Source organism: Gobio gobio (genome assembly GCF_949357685.1).
Source record: "Gobio gobio genome assembly, chromosome: 7".
NCBI lineage: Eukaryota > Metazoa > Chordata > Actinopteri > Cypriniformes > Gobionidae > Gobio > Gobio gobio.
Genome location: NC_137103.1, coordinates 36289029 through 36306773, shown reverse-complemented (window position 1 = coordinate 36306773; position 17745 = coordinate 36289029). Strand labels below are relative to the sequence as shown.

Here is a 17745-nt window from a genome sequence, read left to right as displayed (position 1 = left end):
AGAGAGAGAAAAAAGATAACCAGTCAATTAGAAATTGCAGTTGGTAGTTGGTTTCAGCACCACGGACAGATCCACAGCACAATTTATTTTGCCGTTTCCTGAACCCTAATTCAATGATTTTACTTGAGTCATTTCACTTATTCTCCCTGGAGTTTGAACAATGTATAAACTAATTTATAATAGTAAAATATTGTGATTATTATATAATTTTGTTTACTTCCCTGGAGCACAAAACACAAGAAGTGAAAGGCTGAAGGACTTACCATTGACCTTCATTGTTAACATAAACACAGTCGGTTATGTGTAAAGTGAAAGTACATTTGCGTGTGTCTGTATATTAGATGCACGTCTTAAATTGACAGGAGCACAGCCTATAGTGAACCTTAAAGGGGCAGTTCACCTCTAAAATTCTGTCATTATTTACTCACTCTAATATTGTTCCAAACCTGTATTAATTTCTTCTGTTGAACACCGACAGCTGATGGTAGCCATTGACTTAAATGTTAATAAAACTACAAAAGACATAGAAAAGCACTCTCTGCTCTTGACTGAAAACATTAATACAGTAGCTTTAATAAGAATCAATTTATTTTATATTGAAGTCTATGTAGTGTTTAATTTTTACATTTATTCATTAAATTTCATACTTAAATGCTGCTGTACAGCTTTGAGCTGCCAGTGTAAATCTTTATATATTTATTTTATATTATACTATACACTAGGAATGTGTACAAGATTTTTTTAAAGTAAAGTTTTAAGTTTAAGTAAGGTTTTTCAAGTCTTTTAAGTAAAATAAAAAAATTGCATTTTATTTTTCTCAACATCTTTCTGTCCCCGTCGCCTAAGAATAGAATAGCAAAAAACTGATGTGACTAGCCATCAGAACCCAATCGAACACCGTGGTTAAAAAAACCCGAGGTATGCAGAATATATATATATTACATATCTTGTATGTTATACCTTTTGTACCCTTCTGTCATTGTATTCATCGTTTTTATTGTTAACAAACAAACCACATCCATCCCCCACACTTTTGAAAAGCTTGCTACGCCTCTGATTGTGTGCAAAAAAGATGCAATGAAAGCGAGGCTGCTATATTTGTGTTCCAGAGAGGAAAGAAAATCATACAGGTTTGGAATAACAGATATTACATTTTTTTTTGGAGTTTAGCAGGATAAACTGTGTAGCCTAATCATATAACAATGATTTGATGGCACTAGTAGCAATACATAATCGCAAATGACCAAGATTCTTTTTCGACTTCAGCGTAGTCCTGTGAGTTGAGATATGTGCGGAAGAAGAAATAGTTCCTATCAAACACAACAATTTGCTTATATGATTTATTGTTTTCACTTCGAAGCGCATGATACGATAATTTTCAAAAGAAGTAGAAGAAAGCACTAGTTAAAACACATTGTTTCAATATTGTTGATGTGAGGAGGTTCTTTCTTCGTCCTCGATAAACTGTCAGTATTACTATAGGCTACTATTGATATTTTGAATCAAGATCGATCCGCCCATCCCTAGTGAGTGAGACACTTGCTGCTTGCGACGGGAGGAGCGTCTCTCATTTAAGCGCCTCGTATCACTCACGTTGAGTCAGTCAGCCGTACTGGCCGAGGGGATTTCTTCATGGAGTACACCTGCAAACTTTCAAGCTGCTGTTTTTAAGTTACGATGTGAAGGAGATGTGAACGCATTTGAACTTCGTAGAACAACGACGTCACGTGATTCTGTGCTTTTTTTATTAGACATTGAAGAAAAGATTCAGAGGAGATTTAAAGATGTTTTTCCACTCACGGTATGACTAGACCATGGTCGCTGGAGAGTGTGAGGAGATACACAAAGTCTTAAAGGAAGAGGGCTGCCTGTTATCTAGACAAAAGCATCACCTCAGAAACATGAGGGATTGTTTACTGTGGAACTTCGTCAAAGTGATTCTGTTCTGGACATTAGCTGATGCTCAGGTAAGACATTGGGTCATTCTTTTTTTTTCTTTTGTGGGGCACTTGGGGTAGTCCAGGTTCACCAGACATGTAAAAAAAAATATATAGCCTACCACATGAAGCGCGTTTCAGGACGGCAAAACAGTTTTACAATTCAATTAGAAATTGACTTAATATGATTCACATTCAAACGCAAGAGCACAGCCAGCTACATGTTTTTGCATGAAAGCTTTAATCTCCATCCATAATATCAGACATGAAATACTGAAATACAACAGTGGAGGTTTTGATGAAAGCTCGGGGTGTTTCACAGCCCTTATACTCTCTCCTAAACGAATTATTCTATACTTTATAACTTATAGAGTTGATGCTGTATGCACTGTAAAATCTGAATACAAAAATAGAATGCATGCATGGAAATGGAATACATGCATTCACGTGTTGTTTTTTTAGCATTCCATGTTGTTGACGGATTGTTCACTCTTGTTCTGTCATTGGTGGTCAATTACCAGTAAATGCAGTCACTCAAGCGAGGACATCTATATCTGTGCTGTGGGTGAAATAACACATAAAAACACACTTGAGTGGCTTGTGTTTTTGTTCATGCATTAATAAACCAAATAAATTGTTTTCAGGAAACCATCCAGCAAAACAATACATAATATCATACTAACCTGTGAGGTTATGCCTATTGCCACTTACTTCACAACAGCAAAAAATGTATGCTACTCATTACAATTCTGTACTAATCAGCAAAGCACAGTTAATTAAACCGGGAATGCTTTGTGATATTTATTTTTCATGAGGTTTAGCTTGGTCACATTGTATGTTTTAGTCGTGTGTTGTTAATTATTACTTTCACATACCTGAAACTTATTCTCACTACATTGCCAGCAAGATACGGTAATAAATTAGCAAATCATGAATGCATGCGTACATGTGCTTATCCTGGGAGAATCATGTGCTACACGTGAAAAAGTGCTATGTGTGGCACATCTAAAACATTTAATTCAGAGGTTCTCATCCTTTTGACTCAAAGGCCCCTCACCCAATAGTCTATAATATTTTATCTGCTTGTATTTAGACTTTTTATTAACTTGGTATATTAAATTAATGAACCATGCTTAATTTTGTGTTTTCTTAGCATTTTAAACTATTAAACTCCAAGGGTCCGGAATGAGATTATCAAGTATATACTTTAAGTTTTAAATGTCTGTGGAGGAGCTCTGACCCTATAAGTTACCATTTGAAAGCTTATAATGTCTACTTTCTGCAGACATGCATCACTTTGGCATTTGTAACTTACTTGCATCCTTCGGATGAGACGTTAAACCGAGGTCCTGACTCTCTGTGGTCAATAAGAATCCCAGGATGTCCTTCGATAAAGAGTAGGGGTGTAACCCCGGCATCCTGGCCAAATTTGCCCATTGGCCTCTTTCAATCATGGCCTCCTAATCATCCCCATATACAGATTGGCTTCATCACTCTGTCTCCTCTCCACCAATCAGCTGGTGTGTGGTGGGCGTTCTGGCGCAATATGGCTGCCGTCGCATCATCCACGTGGATGCTGCTCATTGGTGGTGGTTGAGGAGATTCCCACTTCTATATGTAAAAGCGCTTTGAGTGCCTAGAAAAGCGCTATATAAATGTAACTAATTAATTAACTAATTAATTACATTAAATTACTCTGGGACCATTTCCGTCTGGATTTGGCCTACCCAAATTGAAAAGATTCTCATAACCATATACAGTGGTCTAAGTACAAAATTTTGGTTTCATACAGGAAACTCTTTGAAGTTAGATAAAACACTGCTAAAAGTGATACACATTTAAGTATATATTGTCCCCCCCCCCCCCAAAGAGGCGCTTTTTGATTGTTTAGTTATAAATTCATTTTTAATTTTTTGGTTATAAATTCAAAAGTGTAAGACATTTTTGAAAGTGTATATCTCAGTCCCTGTGTGCTCTAGCACCCTGCAGACAGTTTTGGCTTTTCCAGCATATGTCTGCAAACACTGGAAAAAATAATGTTTGTGACATTGGGATATTGCATTTATACCACTGTATATGGGGAGACTTGTATATTGGAGAGATTTGGGTAGGCTGAAATTACATAAAAACGGTAATATTCCTCCCTTCAGATCCATTTGAAAAAATCTTGCACACAACATGATAAAAACAAAATTCTTTTTTTTCAGTATTAGCTGCCATCTAGTGGAAACAGCCAAAACCTGAGTTATACACTTTCAAAAATTTATTTATTACCAAAAAAATCTACAAGTGCCTCTTTTTGGGGGTGGGGTATGGGGGTTGGGGGGTGTTATCACAGCTCAGGCCAAATCCAGGCGGAAATCCCCAAAAATGGTCCCAGAGCTATAGATAGATGAATAGATTCTTATAACAACATATTAATAAGATATTTAAATAATTGTAATACTTTTTTTTACCATGGTCTGTCTGAATACTCAATTCTGATTGGCTGGAAGGTGTGCATTAAAATGCACAGGTAGTTCCACATTATTTGAATCATTAGTATTAATGTGCTGCGTTCATTGAAGCATACACACAAACACACAAAAATCATTCACACACAAAGATTAGAGATTATTCAGGAGCACAGATTCTTCTTGTCAACATTGTACTGCGACTTTTATTAATAAATTAGCTTAGCTTTTGAATCGCTACATTACTCAGCAAGGAGGTTGAAAATGTTGCTGTTTTTGAAGTAATTAAACTCACAGCTTCATTGCTAGTAAAGAGATGCTGCACAGATGCAGGTAATTTACACACATCTCTCTCTCTCTCTCTCTCTCTCTCTCTCTCTCTCTCTTTCTCATATAGGTTAATTCATTCAAATAAATGTTATAATTCAACCAAGTAAATGCAACCTTACTGCACTACTTTATCTCTGTCTGATTTAAAGCAGGGAAGAATGCTAAATCGAATGAGTTGTAGCTAATTTTAACCCTTCCATTCATATTTAGAGCTGCAAACATCAATAGCCCTTTTCGGACGGGATAAGTTTGTTAACATGGAGAGGTATAGGGTAAAGTAATTATTGCCAGAGCTTCTGAGTTATTTTTATCCTGTCCGAATTTGCCATCTCAGTCATCATTACGGACAATGTCAGTAAAGATTATGGTTTTATTTAACTTCTGTAAAAAGGAGAAAAAGTAGCTACGGTAGTACTAATCCTGTGCGAATAGACGCACTGTAAATATGTACGTAAATATTCCGTCATTTCCTGTTTAAAAGTAGTTTTCCATGGTTCCCTTTCGAAAGGGAACTCGCGCTGCGTCAGCTTGACGCTACGGGGAACGCCTCCAGCGTGACTGGTGCCTGAAATCACAATGAAAAAACTTCAATCCTATTGACCGGCGACAGCCTATGATGTCATCAAGGTGCGACCAGGAAGTATATAAGGGCGCCTTGCCAGCATGACAGTATCTCTTCGTCTTCAGGGACTGTTTTGCCTGTCTTCACGTGAAATGTCTACAAGAAGGATAACAATGAAGTGTGCTGAGAACGCCACTTCTGCTGGTGTGTTTTGAATGTGTATCTTGCGCTTTGGATACACACACACTTTGCGTTTACTGTCTGGGAGAAGAGCATGCATGAGAGGTTTGCGAACCTCTTGTGAAAGTATTTGTGAGCGTTGTCCTCTGGAAACGCTCCGCTCTCGGTGGGACCTCTTCTCGAGGGGAGAGGTTTCAGCATCTGGGAAAGACCACGCTCAAGCTGAGGCTGAGCGGCGTCTGAAATGCGCTTCCCAGATGGATCTGGCTCGTCGCTTGGAGACAGTTATGGTTCTTGAGGACGATCCAGATCGCGAGAGGCTCGAGCAGAGGATGGGTGAGTCAGTTAAAGATGCTGAAGCTTTTCAAACCATCCTGTCCCATGTACGGGGAGTTGCTGGAAGTCATGGAATGCGCTGCGGGTAGACTGCAGCTGCCTTGCGGCGCGTGAGGAGAAAGGCTGAGCGTCCAAACAGTTCGGACGATCGGTTTCTCTCCGCCCATGACCTCCCAACTCCTGGGAGTCTTCCATTCTTTCCAGATCTCCATCAACAGATCTCGAGGGAATGGAAGAAACCATACTCAGCCCCGCATCTGTCGACATCGGCGAGCTAGATGTCGCTGATGTCGAGGGACTGCCTGGCTGGGTATATGTCGATACCGCCCGTGGACGAGATGTTATGTTTATCTCGCCTCTGGGCGGCCGGCGACACTGTGGCTCCCACCCTGCCGGTCTAAACGCCTGAATGGCAGGGCGTACATGTCAGTGGGTCGCGCTGCAGCGGCTTTGCACACCACAGCTGTGTTGCAGGCGGACCTGCTGAGGGACCTCGATCAGGGGGGAGGGACCCCCTGAGGCGGTAGTCGAGTCGTGCCGGACCGCGGTTTTCGCTCTCCGGGCCACCGTACAAATAGCGCCGATGCGGCGAGGGTGGCCACGGAGAGACATCTGTGGTTAAACCGTTTGGACATCAGGGAGAAGGAAAAAATCCTTTCTCCCTGATGCCCCGGTTTCGCCATCTGAACTTTTCGGCACCTCCGTAGAGGCGGTGGTGGGAAAGTTCGGAGAGGTGAAGGCGCGCTCGGCGGCATTCAGGACATGCATTCCGCTGAGGTCCGGGACCGTGCCCAGGCAGTCGGGTGTCCCCGGCCCGTCCCAGTCTGAGGGCTGGAGACGGGAATAGCGAGCCAGCGTCGCCTCTCGTGCGCCCCGCCGCGGAGGACTGGGGGCGCAGGGGAGGCGGGACACCCGCGACAGGAAGAGGAAGGAAGCCGGGGCTGGTAACCGGAACCAGCGCAGGCAGCAGACTCCACCCCCCGAGGAGCGCGGAGATGAACGCTGCCTTTTTTCCCTTCCTCTGGTTTTCCCCCGGGCGCTTTTACATCAGGCCGGTGGCCTATGATGAGCAGAAAATGTAAGATTCTGCCGGCTCGCCTGGCTAGTTTGGTGAAAGCGCCCCCCTCAGGATGGCGGGCGGATACTAGCTCGATGGCTGGGTTGAAGCACCGCGAGGAGCGATTGGTAAGTCCCCCTCTATGAGGGCGAAACATTTTCAAAACTATGTTTTTCAGGACTTTTTGACCGTCACTCCCCTGAGGGGTTGCTTGGGGAAATTTTGGATCATCGAGGGATTTCGCAGGGCCTGCAGCTCCCCGTGAGTAAGCTAAGAACGATCTTCTTTGCAACATTATGTGGTTGTCTGTGAATGCCTCACTTTTGCTAGTAGAGTCTTGCTGCCTCTCCGTGTTATTTTTCCCACTATGTGGGTGTTTAATTTGCGCTCTTGCCCAAGGGCTTGTAGTGTAGAGGGCTAGCTGTGTTTTCCTAGCGTAAAAGTGGGAAGTTGCTGAAGACCGGGTACGCGCTAATGCGCGAGCTGTAGTAAGATCTGCGCCCAGCTCTGCGGGGCTTTGGGAAAAGGGGTTTCGGGGCCTCAGTGTGTTATATTAGAGGTAATAATATTTCTTTCCCGAGCCCTGAGTAGATCTAGTGCGGTATGCCGCACCACTTGGCCTAGGCTTTGTCAAGGATGGGGGCGTTCCCTTTTAATGAAGGTTGTTCGCCCCTGGCCTGTCCTTTGATATGAGAACATGGCGTGGTTTATGCATCCTTGTTTCAGCCTCCTCTTGTTACAGAGTCGTCCGGCCAAGGCCCGCCCCCTTCTCTGCGTTCTGGGGTTACGAGTAACGCAGTCGGGGTGTTGCAGCAGACAGCGACTTTGCCAGTGGTCGTGGGGCGGAGTGAAGCGTCTTTCGCTGGTTTTGCGATCAGACTTTATCTGCCGTTTCCGCCTTTCAGAGCTTGGTGGCCGCCATCTTTTGGCGGCCCCCGGCCTCTTCCTGGAGGATGTTCGGCCGGTGGGTTCTATATTTTCTAAAAGAAAAGGTATTGTTTCACCCTTGCTCTATGTCTCTGCTCCACCTCCTTTAGGGCTCGGGTTGAACTGAACATCGGATAAACCTCTGTGAAGGTTCTGGTCGGATGCTCCCCTGAGGCCCGAGCATTACCAATGGCTGACGCCCTCGCACTTATGGTTGGCCGCTGCATGGAAAGTAAGACAGCCGCCCCGAGGCAGGTGACGTAAGTTGTACTCCCCTCGCTTTAGAGGGTCTTTGTTTAAGCACTTTCGCTGAGTACACTGCTGTTGGCAATGTGATTAGGTCCATGTTTGTAGGCGCTGCCCGAGAGACTGCGCCGTCCTAGGGGCCCTAGGACACGGCGATGCAAGTTGTCCCTAGATGCCTCTGGGATGGAGCCAGCCCAGGTGTGGGCATAGGAGCCAGCTGGTTGTTAGTAGCCAGCCTCGGCAGTCTGGGCAGTTGGACTTCAGAACAGGTAGTAGGCATCAACCGGCCTCCCTGCAAGGAAGTCTCGACGCCGTGGCCCACGAGTGGGCCCTGGAGGCTCTTCTCCACTGGTGTCGACGTCAGCAGTAACCTCGTCAGCTACTCTCCTTGGGGATGAGTTCCCAGGTGTGAACTGGATTTCCAGGCTTTGTCAGCAGCAGACAGCTGCCGCCAGCCCAGGCGCAGCAGCCAGCCTTCTTAAGGCCGCCCTGAGGGGTAGGCTCCCGGTTTGGTTTACCTTTACTCAGATGGTAGGCCCGATTGGCCTCCCTGAGGGCCTGCTGTGGTCAGCAGGCGCTGCCTGGTCTCCCCCGAGGGGGCACGACTGGCATTGAGTCCCTCGATGGCTGGTATAAGCTGCTAGTAGGCGCTGTATGGCTAGCACGAGTGCTAGTAGGTAGTAGGCCTCAACCGGCCTCCCCTAATGCAGCCGCTGGGGCGGTGACCATGAAGTGCCATGAGTAGCACATTCTGGCTTGGGCGGCTCGCTCTGCTATCAGGTGGAGGCATTGCGCCTCCCTGAAATCGTTCCCCGGTCCCCAGGTTTGGTAACGGATCGTAGCACGGGATGCTATCAGGCAAAGCTGCACGGGGCTTCCCTGTGGGATTCGCTTGGAGTAGTAGGCCCCACGTGGCCTCCTCTGAGGGCACGCTCCTGTCTCGTGGTCTCTGGATAGGTCCAGTCACTGAGCAGAGGGCTGTGATGGAGAAATGCCCGGCATTGTTGCAGGTGGTAGGCCCGTTAGGCCTCCCTGATGATGCGAGTCCCTATCTTCCCTGCTACCTCGAGGGCTAGCACGACTGCGATCAGGTTTCAGGCCCGTTTGGCCTTCCTGAGGGCGAGCTCCGCTGTTGGACACGCGAGCAGTCGGCAAGGGTTACCAGGTGGAGGCTCCTCTCGGCCTCCATGGGGAACGAGTTCCCCTGGCGGGAACGCACAACTGGCTTTACGCTGACAGCTAGTGGTCACCCGCTATCAGGCGCCGGTCTCTGGCCGTTCGCGAGACCTGGAGGCGGTGTTCTTACCCTAGCACGACGAAACTTACTGCTGCTATGCGGTCCCCACGGGAGGGGACTTTCATAGTTTGCCTACTGCATGGTTACCTACCAGGCAGGCTTATGAGCTCCTCTCGAATGAGGGTCTACTATGAGCTTACGGCCGCTTGGCGCTGGTTAAGGGTTGTAGGCCCCTCGGGGCCTCCCTGGCATAATCAGCCTGTAAGGCCTCTGGCCTCCTAAGCACGTTTTAAAGTAGGTGCTTGGTAGATCCGAGGATCGAGCGGCTAAACTCCCCTCGCTAGCAAGGGTTATATAGCACTTCGCTGAGAGCTGCTCTCCGGGATAACCCGTCTCTGAGATCTGGCTAGTGGATGTCACTGCCTTTTTTGCAGCACCCTAGCGGGATGCCTCTTCGGAGGCGAGTACCAGAGGCTCTGTACTGTACAGACAGGGTTGACCGTATTACGTGTCCCATAACAGACTGGGTCACCTGGTCAGGTCTCCCTGGTGGCATTCGGTGAGAACCTCCCGAATAGTGACTGGCATAGGGTTCCCTCGTAGTTCACTTGCCACGTTCCCTTAAAGGAACCCCTTCTAAGTCGAATGGGCTGGTTCCAGGCCTTCGAGCAGGGCCTGGGAAGGACCTCATGTGTGTGAAGGTTCCTTCTTGGGCGATAGCTTGGGCTATGACCGTAGGGAGCGCTGTCACTGACAGCCTAATGTGACCAGAAGGGGAGTGGTTCAGGCATCTCAGTAGAATTTGCTTGTCTTGACAGTTGTCACTGCCAGTGGGCATGCACTCCCGTCGGCATGGCGGCGTTGGTATATCGTTCCCCGTAGCGTTAAGCTGACGCAGCGCGAGTTCCCTTTCGAAAGGGAACGTCTCAGGTTACGAATGTAACCATTGTTCCCTGAGAACAGGGAACGAGACGCTGCGTCGCTGTGCCATGCCGCAGGGCCTGCCTGCCGAAAACAGTCCCTTCAGACGATTAGATACTGTCATGCTGGCAAGGCGCCCTTATATACTTCCTGGTCGCACCTTGATGACATCATAGGCTGTCGCCGGTCAATAGGATTGAAGTTTTTTCATTGTGATTTCAGGCACCAGTCACGCTGGAGGCGTTCCCCGTAGCGTCAAGCTGACGCAGCGTCTCGTTCCCTGTTCTCAGGGAACAATGGTTACATTCGTAACCTGAGACGTTTTTCAAGTATGGAGGCGTTTGAAAAATCATCCAGTTGCAGTCTAGGCAGTGGGACCTAGTCTGTGGCAAACCTCAAGTGCTTTCTGCTTACCATTCAGATACAAAAAGGTCGAAAGCACTTGTCAGAGGCACGAAACTTCTTTTAGCTTCAGGTAAGTGCCTTTTACCAACAGAATCCAATTAGAATTTAATTCATTTAATTAATAAATTGTTCGATTGGACCTAACTGTGGCCATTGAAATTACAGACATCCTGTGGTAAAATTACATTACTCCATCAACCGTAAAATTAATACCGTCCGAATAGGGCTAATGACAACTTTAACTTGCCAATGCTGGCAAATGCCCAGGTATAAGCGGGAAAATCCAATACTAGATGTGCATTCAATTATCTGAATGTACTCCGCAGAGATCTTTGCCTCCACATGATGCATTAAAATCATATAATGCGCAGCTAGCAGTGGATTATCCCATAGTTAAATATGGAATCTATGTTAGGTATTTTAACATAGACAAGCATATTTGCCCATCTGACTGGAACAGTGTCAGTGGTCTCACAGTGTCGCCTGATGATGTCAAGGGAGCGGCATGACTATAATTAAATACTGCAGGAGTACTACCAGAGACAACTTGCATACTTCATGAAGCTGCCTTAGGACATACGAATGTAATCATAGATGTATAAATCACCACACACTGAGCGACTTTGAGCCCAAACTATTAAGTCTCCCACTATCATTTTTATGCAAATTTGAGTTATAATATCAGTGCAGTATTATTCATATTATAATATAGTAATAAGTAGCAGTAGATAGGAAGGAAGTAGTGGATGAGATACTTTAGAAATGGCTTTCTATTATGTGAAAAAATAAGGAAGTTTGAAGTAGTGTTATCTTATGGTCATCTCAGCATTTTGCTTTTGATGTGTTGTTGATCTCTTTAACTGTATAGTAATGCATTGTGTTTTTTTACTACTTAGTGTAAGAAGAGCATACAATTGCAATGTGTGTACATGCATAAAAATGCAGTTCATGTTTTGTTTTGTACAGTTCTGTGCTACAAGGCTTCATTTGCCTTTTCCAGGAATTCCCTAGTACACTCTAAAAAAAAAAAGGTTCTATATTGCACCAAAAATGGTTCTTGGCTCGTAATCATAGGGGAACCTTTTTTAGTGCTATATAGCACCAATTTTGGTGCTTCAGTGGTTCTTCAGCGGTTCTTCAGAGGTTCTTCAGCGGTTCTTCAGAGGTTCTTCACCGGTTCTTTGACTAAGGTGCTATATAGCACCTCTGAAGAACCGCTGAAGAACCACTGAAGCACCAAAATTGGTGCTATATAGCACTAAAAAAGGTTCCCCTATGATTACGAGCCTTTTTTTTTAGAGTGTAATTGGAAGTCTATACAGAAAGCTTCTTTATTATAAAGATTGAATGTTTAGGTCTCTAATCAGTCTTTAAATCAGAAGATTCTTGCTCTCAATTAAGCCAAGTACAATTGAAAGAGCAAATTCAGTCATAATGGGAATTTGAACAGATTTGTGAACCAGCCCAATAGTGTCACAAATATCAGAGTTTGGTTTTTAGCATTGAAGAATATTTAAAACAGCCAAAAGTTACAGATATGTAATGAAAAAAAAATATTAAGTGAAATTAGGAGTGACTTAAGATGATGACAGTACAACCCAAGTGAACCCCATTTTACTCTCAGTATTTTTCATAATAAATTACATCTTGGGAAAAATGGCCAATTTACAATGCTCAGAACTGTACATTTATACTTTGCATGACTGAGAAAATGGCAGAATATCAAGCAGAAATGACAGATCCAATACCCTGCTGATACACTTTTACACTAATTGAAAACCTTACTTTCATCATTACAGAGAGTGAATCTTTTAATTTCTTTCGTCTCCTCTGGGTATTTAGAAGTTCAACTATTCACACTCCCTCGCAGACTCAATAAGCAAGCAGAAATGAGACAGAGAGAGAAAGTCACCATTAACCCTTTGATAACCACACCAACACACACACTCAGTTTTACATAATGGGAAATTAAAGGGAATTAAACTTTACTCTCATATTATGAGAGTCACCTTATGACTTTTTTGTCCTTCCATGGAACATATAAGAAAGATTTTTTGCAGAGAGTGTCAGAGCTGTTCTTTTCCATAATGAAAGAGTAGTGAAAGTAAAAATGAAATTACAAAAAAGCTTCATACTGTATGATAACTTTGAGAGAAGAACAGACTTAATATTTGTGAATCAATACAGTTTGCTTTCATAGATCCCCAATGCGACTTGATGGGCCAAGCTTGCAAATGCGTTTAAACTTTATTTCAATGAGTTAGTTGACATGTAGTTGCTAAGTTACTTATAGTTAATAAAATATATAAAGTGGACCATCAAAATAAAGTGTTACCGAAAATGCAAATTAAAGTTGTAAGTGACATCCTCACACAAAGCTATCTGATGGCTTTAGAAGATTTAGTACGTAATGAAGAAACAAAACGAGCCTTTTTTTGACAGGCTGGTGAAGATGGTGAGATTACAGCTGAAGAACAGGTACAGATGCTGCTGGATGCAAAGCTGCAGTGCCTACAGAAGGTCTCCACAGACGACCCTGCAGGTAGGCACCGTTTCCACTCAACATTTTTCCATTACAGTCAGCATGAAACGGCATATGTTGCAATAGTCGTTTCCCCCTTATTGTGGCTGAGTGAAACGGCTTCTTGAACAAGACATAATATAGAGCTGGACTTGATTTAATTGGGAATTGATTGGATGGTTGGGGTTTGTTATTGCTGTGATCTTGTGAGTGACAGGTTATCCCGCCCTCGCGCCAGTAAACACATCATCAGAGAAGAAACGTGATGTTGTTGCAAGAGGGAGAAGAAATCATGTGACCATGTGTCAGCTCACTCACATAAACGAAGCGTGCAAATAAACTGAATCGGACAGCTAATGAGACTCCTTCAAGACCTTTGTTAGTCTAAACCAGGGGTCGGGAACCTTTTTACCAAGAAGAGCCAAAAAAAAAAAATTTTAGAGAAATTTTTCAAAAGAGCCACAGCAAAATTTACACCTGTTTATTAGAAATATTTGCACATTTTTATGCATTTTAATGTAATAACAACAGCATTAACATACCACTTGCAATGTTAGTAGTTCTGGTAGTTGTATAGAACACCAGTAGGTGGCAAAAATGCAAACTAACGATTACACAATATATACAAAGCACTATATTTTGTTCACTGATATAGTGCTGATTTTTAACACAAAAAAAGAGAAACGGGCAGCATAAACACGCGATTAACAAGAAGTATTGTACCTTATACTTGCATTAATGAGATTTTTGTTGCTGCATCATTTTGCTGAGTGCTTTGAAGTTGGGGTCGGAATGAATGGTAATCGTCGTCTTTTTTTTCTTTTTGCCATCTTGCTCTCGTTGATGATTTTTAATTTAGATAGCTGCTTAACTTGATCTAGACATGATGCAGGCCTAACCAATTAAAATTCAGCTCTCTGAAAGGTAGGCTATACAGGCCAAACACCGCTGTCAATCATATTAAGCTGTAAGTGTCTTACCTAAATATTTTTTAACATATTTAATAGGGATGCAACAATACAGTTAGTCCACGGTTCAATACATACCTCGGTTTTTAACCACGGTTTTCGGTTCGGTTCTGATGGCTTGTCACATCAGTTTTTTGCTATTCTATTCTTAAGCGACAGGAACAGCAAGAGGTTAAGGAGAAAAAAGACTATTTTTTAATTGCAATTCTCTTTCTTTATTTTACTTAAAATAATTGAAAAACCTTACTTAAACTTAAAACTTTCCTTAAAAAAACCCTTGTACACATTCCTAGTGTATGTATAATATAAAATATATATATGTAAAGATTTACACTGGCAGCTCATAGATGTACAGCAGCATTTAAGTATGAAATTGAATGAATAAATGTAAAAATAAAACACTACATAGACTTCACTATAAAATATACATTGATTCTTATTAAAGCTACTGTATTAAAGTTTTTCAGTCAAGAGCAGTGAGTGATTTTCTCTTTGTATTTTGTTGTTGTATTAACATTAAATGGACAGTTCACTCAAAAATGAGAAATGAATACAGGTTTGGAACAATATTAGAGTGAGTAAATAATGACATAATTTTAGAGGTGAACTGTCCCTTTAAGGACCGCGTGTTCACTAGGCTGCGCTGCTTTCAATTTGCTTTAAAGACCTGTTTTCAGTCTGCGTGCATCTAATATACAGACACGCGCCGATTTTACTTTCACTGTAGACATAACCGACTGTGTTTATGTAAACATGGTGTGTATTTGACAGCATTAGCGCAGTAAGACTACTTAGTCCAGTAATCACGTGTTTGACAAGCGTTTAGTGCGCGCGTTCGGAAAAGCGCATGTTAAAACCGCGCACACGCCGGCAAGGCTTTAAAACGCATGCAAATAATGAACTTTCGTGATTGTGAATAACTATAGTGTCCCGTGAGTATAACTCTACCACTAATGTGTGATGTGAATGTATGACGCGTTGTTCAGTATTGGGATGGAGGCAAATGATTGAATTTGTAGAAAAATACTTAATTAAATGCAAAACCGAAAAACCGCAATTCACAGGCGCGTATTGAACCATGAAGGCCGTCGAACGGTACAATATTATATTGAGAATTGTGGCATCCCTAATATTTAATTTAATTTTACATATTCATAATGTTAAATTCTACATTAATCAAGTATGCTAATAGTTTAAAAATAATTATCATCATCGAGGGTGTATTTTTCAGTCAACATTTGAAAACTGGAGAGCCATATAAAATCCGGAAAAGAGCCATATATGGCTCGCGAGCCATAGGTTCCCGACCCCTGGTCTAAACTCACTGCACAGTTGTTTTTTTCATTTGGCTTTATTACAAACTTGTCACAGGTGATAAGGCAGAACATGTGAAGGGTAAAAAAAAAATGGGTCATCTCTGTTGGAGATGACCCATTGTAAAATGGCCTTCCTGGCAACTCAATAATATTAATTTGGCTCACTCCCTTTCTCTTTCATGTGAGCTTCATGGGTTATTGGCTTAAGCATAATTCGTGGAGATAAAATAATTATGTTCCGTACAAGGAAATGGTGTGCAAAGGATGTGGGTGCAACATACTGTAGCCCTATTTAGTTTTCAACTGGCACGTGAGAAGTTGATTACAGCCAAGTTGCAGTGGGAAAAGTGTTTAGTATAATTAAGATTTTCTTTTCTTTTAGTTCCTGAACTTACTTTTGCCAACATAAGTCAACATAAAATCAAATTGACATTATATACTTGATACATTCTGGTACAATTCATTGGTTTACATTTTTCTAAAGAGAAGGGGCAATGAAACTTTATCTTTTAATTTATACCTTTTTCAATGGATTTGCTAAACATTATTTTAAACATGGTTAAACATTAAACTAGGGGTTCTTCTTTTATTTATTCTTTATTTTGGCATGAAAGAAGACCTTTGTAGTTAATAAAGTTTTAACATGCTCTTCCTCCTTCCGAATTTTAAAGATATGTTGTCATCTCTTTCATTAAATTATATTAGCTTGATTTTTCATGGGCAAACATTTCCAGTAGTCATTTTTGCATCATTTCAATAGGAATCTATTCGAGCATGAATTTTGTATGATGGCGAAAGATTTCGGAATGGGTTTAAGTTGGTCGTGTGAATTTACTACATTGACCAAGAAAAAAAGCTGCTTGGTTTGAAAGTGACTTTTGTGTGAGCTATGCTTTATACATTGCTACACTATTGACAATAGACAATAGATCACAGGCTTAAACTGTAACAACCACCCAAAAATGTGAAATACGCAAGATTAAATATACCAGAGAAATTAGTCCTGTCCTACATTGTTTCCTTTTCACTTAGAAATGTTGCATGAAAGTAAGACGGATAGCAAATTACTGTTTCATGTTGACTTAACATTAGAATAGCAGGACTTTCTCTGAATCATTCCGAGTGAATAGTTTGAATGCACTTCACGGTCTAATGTTTTCAAACTTGACGCTTCATTGCTCCTGGTCTGATAGAAGAAATCTGTGGTTGATGGACCGACTGTTGAATCCATGCTGATTTATTGAACGTCTTTACACATCAACTGTCTGGTGTTAATTGCATTGTTTTTCTTCAGCATTTTTTTATTTCAACATAAACATTACATTACAGTCATTGTTATAAATTGTTTTAGCACAAAAGATAAGTACATGCACACTTGTTGCCTCTTCATGATGTGTCAGTGTGGGTTTCCCCGTGGGTGCTCATGTTAGGCAATGCCTGTTGGATATAATCGAATATCCACACAGCACAAACACATCACCCATAGGTTTTCATTTGATTATATGAGTGATATTTCTAACAGATATTTTACAGCTTTTATCTAATAGAAAGCATATGATTCATTTGGTTACAGTAAAGGATGTATGAGCTCATTTCATGTTTATTGTGCTACAAGATCTACTGTAATGATCAAGAAGGAATGAAAACGGTCAAGACTTTCATATGGTCTCATGTTATGCTGCGAAATTGGATGATTTCACTGGTCATATCTGAACTCGTCCTTTGGTGAATTGACATATCTGCTCTGAAACTCTTCTACTCTCAGTTGGTGTGTGTGTCCCAGAGTGGGATGGTCTGATATGTTGGCCGCAAGGCTTCCCTGGAGCTCTTACCAAGACCCCCTGCCCCACTTACATCTATGACTTCAACCATGCAGGTTTGAAACATTTTTCTCTTTCTCTGTTTCATCAACCATTGAGTCTTTTGTAGTTTTGAATGCTGTGCATTGCTGAAGCTAAAGATAATCACCGGTAAGCCGACTAAGCACTTTACTATCACGTTTATTAGCTTAACCAAACACACCCTATAATTGATAAATCAAAGATATATACACCTAAAATAAACATAATATTACAACTTACAATTGCACAAAACGAAAGTCTGCGAATACACAGGCAAACTTATAGTCGTGAAGATATATCAATATAGATATATAAACCAAGCTCTAAAAATGACTGAAACTAGAAATAAAAAGGAAAAACAAGACTGCACTATTATAGGAATCTAGAGATAAACTAAATAAGTTAAGCTAGAAAAAGCAAGACAGAACTAAAAATATGTCTAGGGAGACTAGACCAAAAATAAATACAAGAACTAGATTAGAGTAAAAACTCAGGAACAAAGAAAAAC

At 42.1% G+C, this 17745-nt stretch overlaps 1 protein-coding gene across 1 annotated transcript in view; it reads left to right on the top strand.

Annotated features, from left to right (window-relative positions):
• Nucleotides 1–1814: 1814 nt before the first annotated feature.
• The window catches only part of pth2ra (parathyroid hormone 2 receptor a), a gene marked incomplete at both ends in the record, with an annotated part of 105744 nt that continues 89813 nt past the window's right edge, over nucleotides 1815–17745 (top strand). Inside the window, 3 exons of the mRNA XM_079821800.1 lie at nucleotides 1815–1967; nucleotides 13034–13133; nucleotides 17162–17272. Coding sequence (XP_079677926.1) covers nucleotides 1815–1967; nucleotides 13034–13133; nucleotides 17162–17272 — 364 coding nt within the window. The remainder of the gene's footprint in view (nucleotides 1968–13033; nucleotides 13134–17161; nucleotides 17273–17745) is intronic.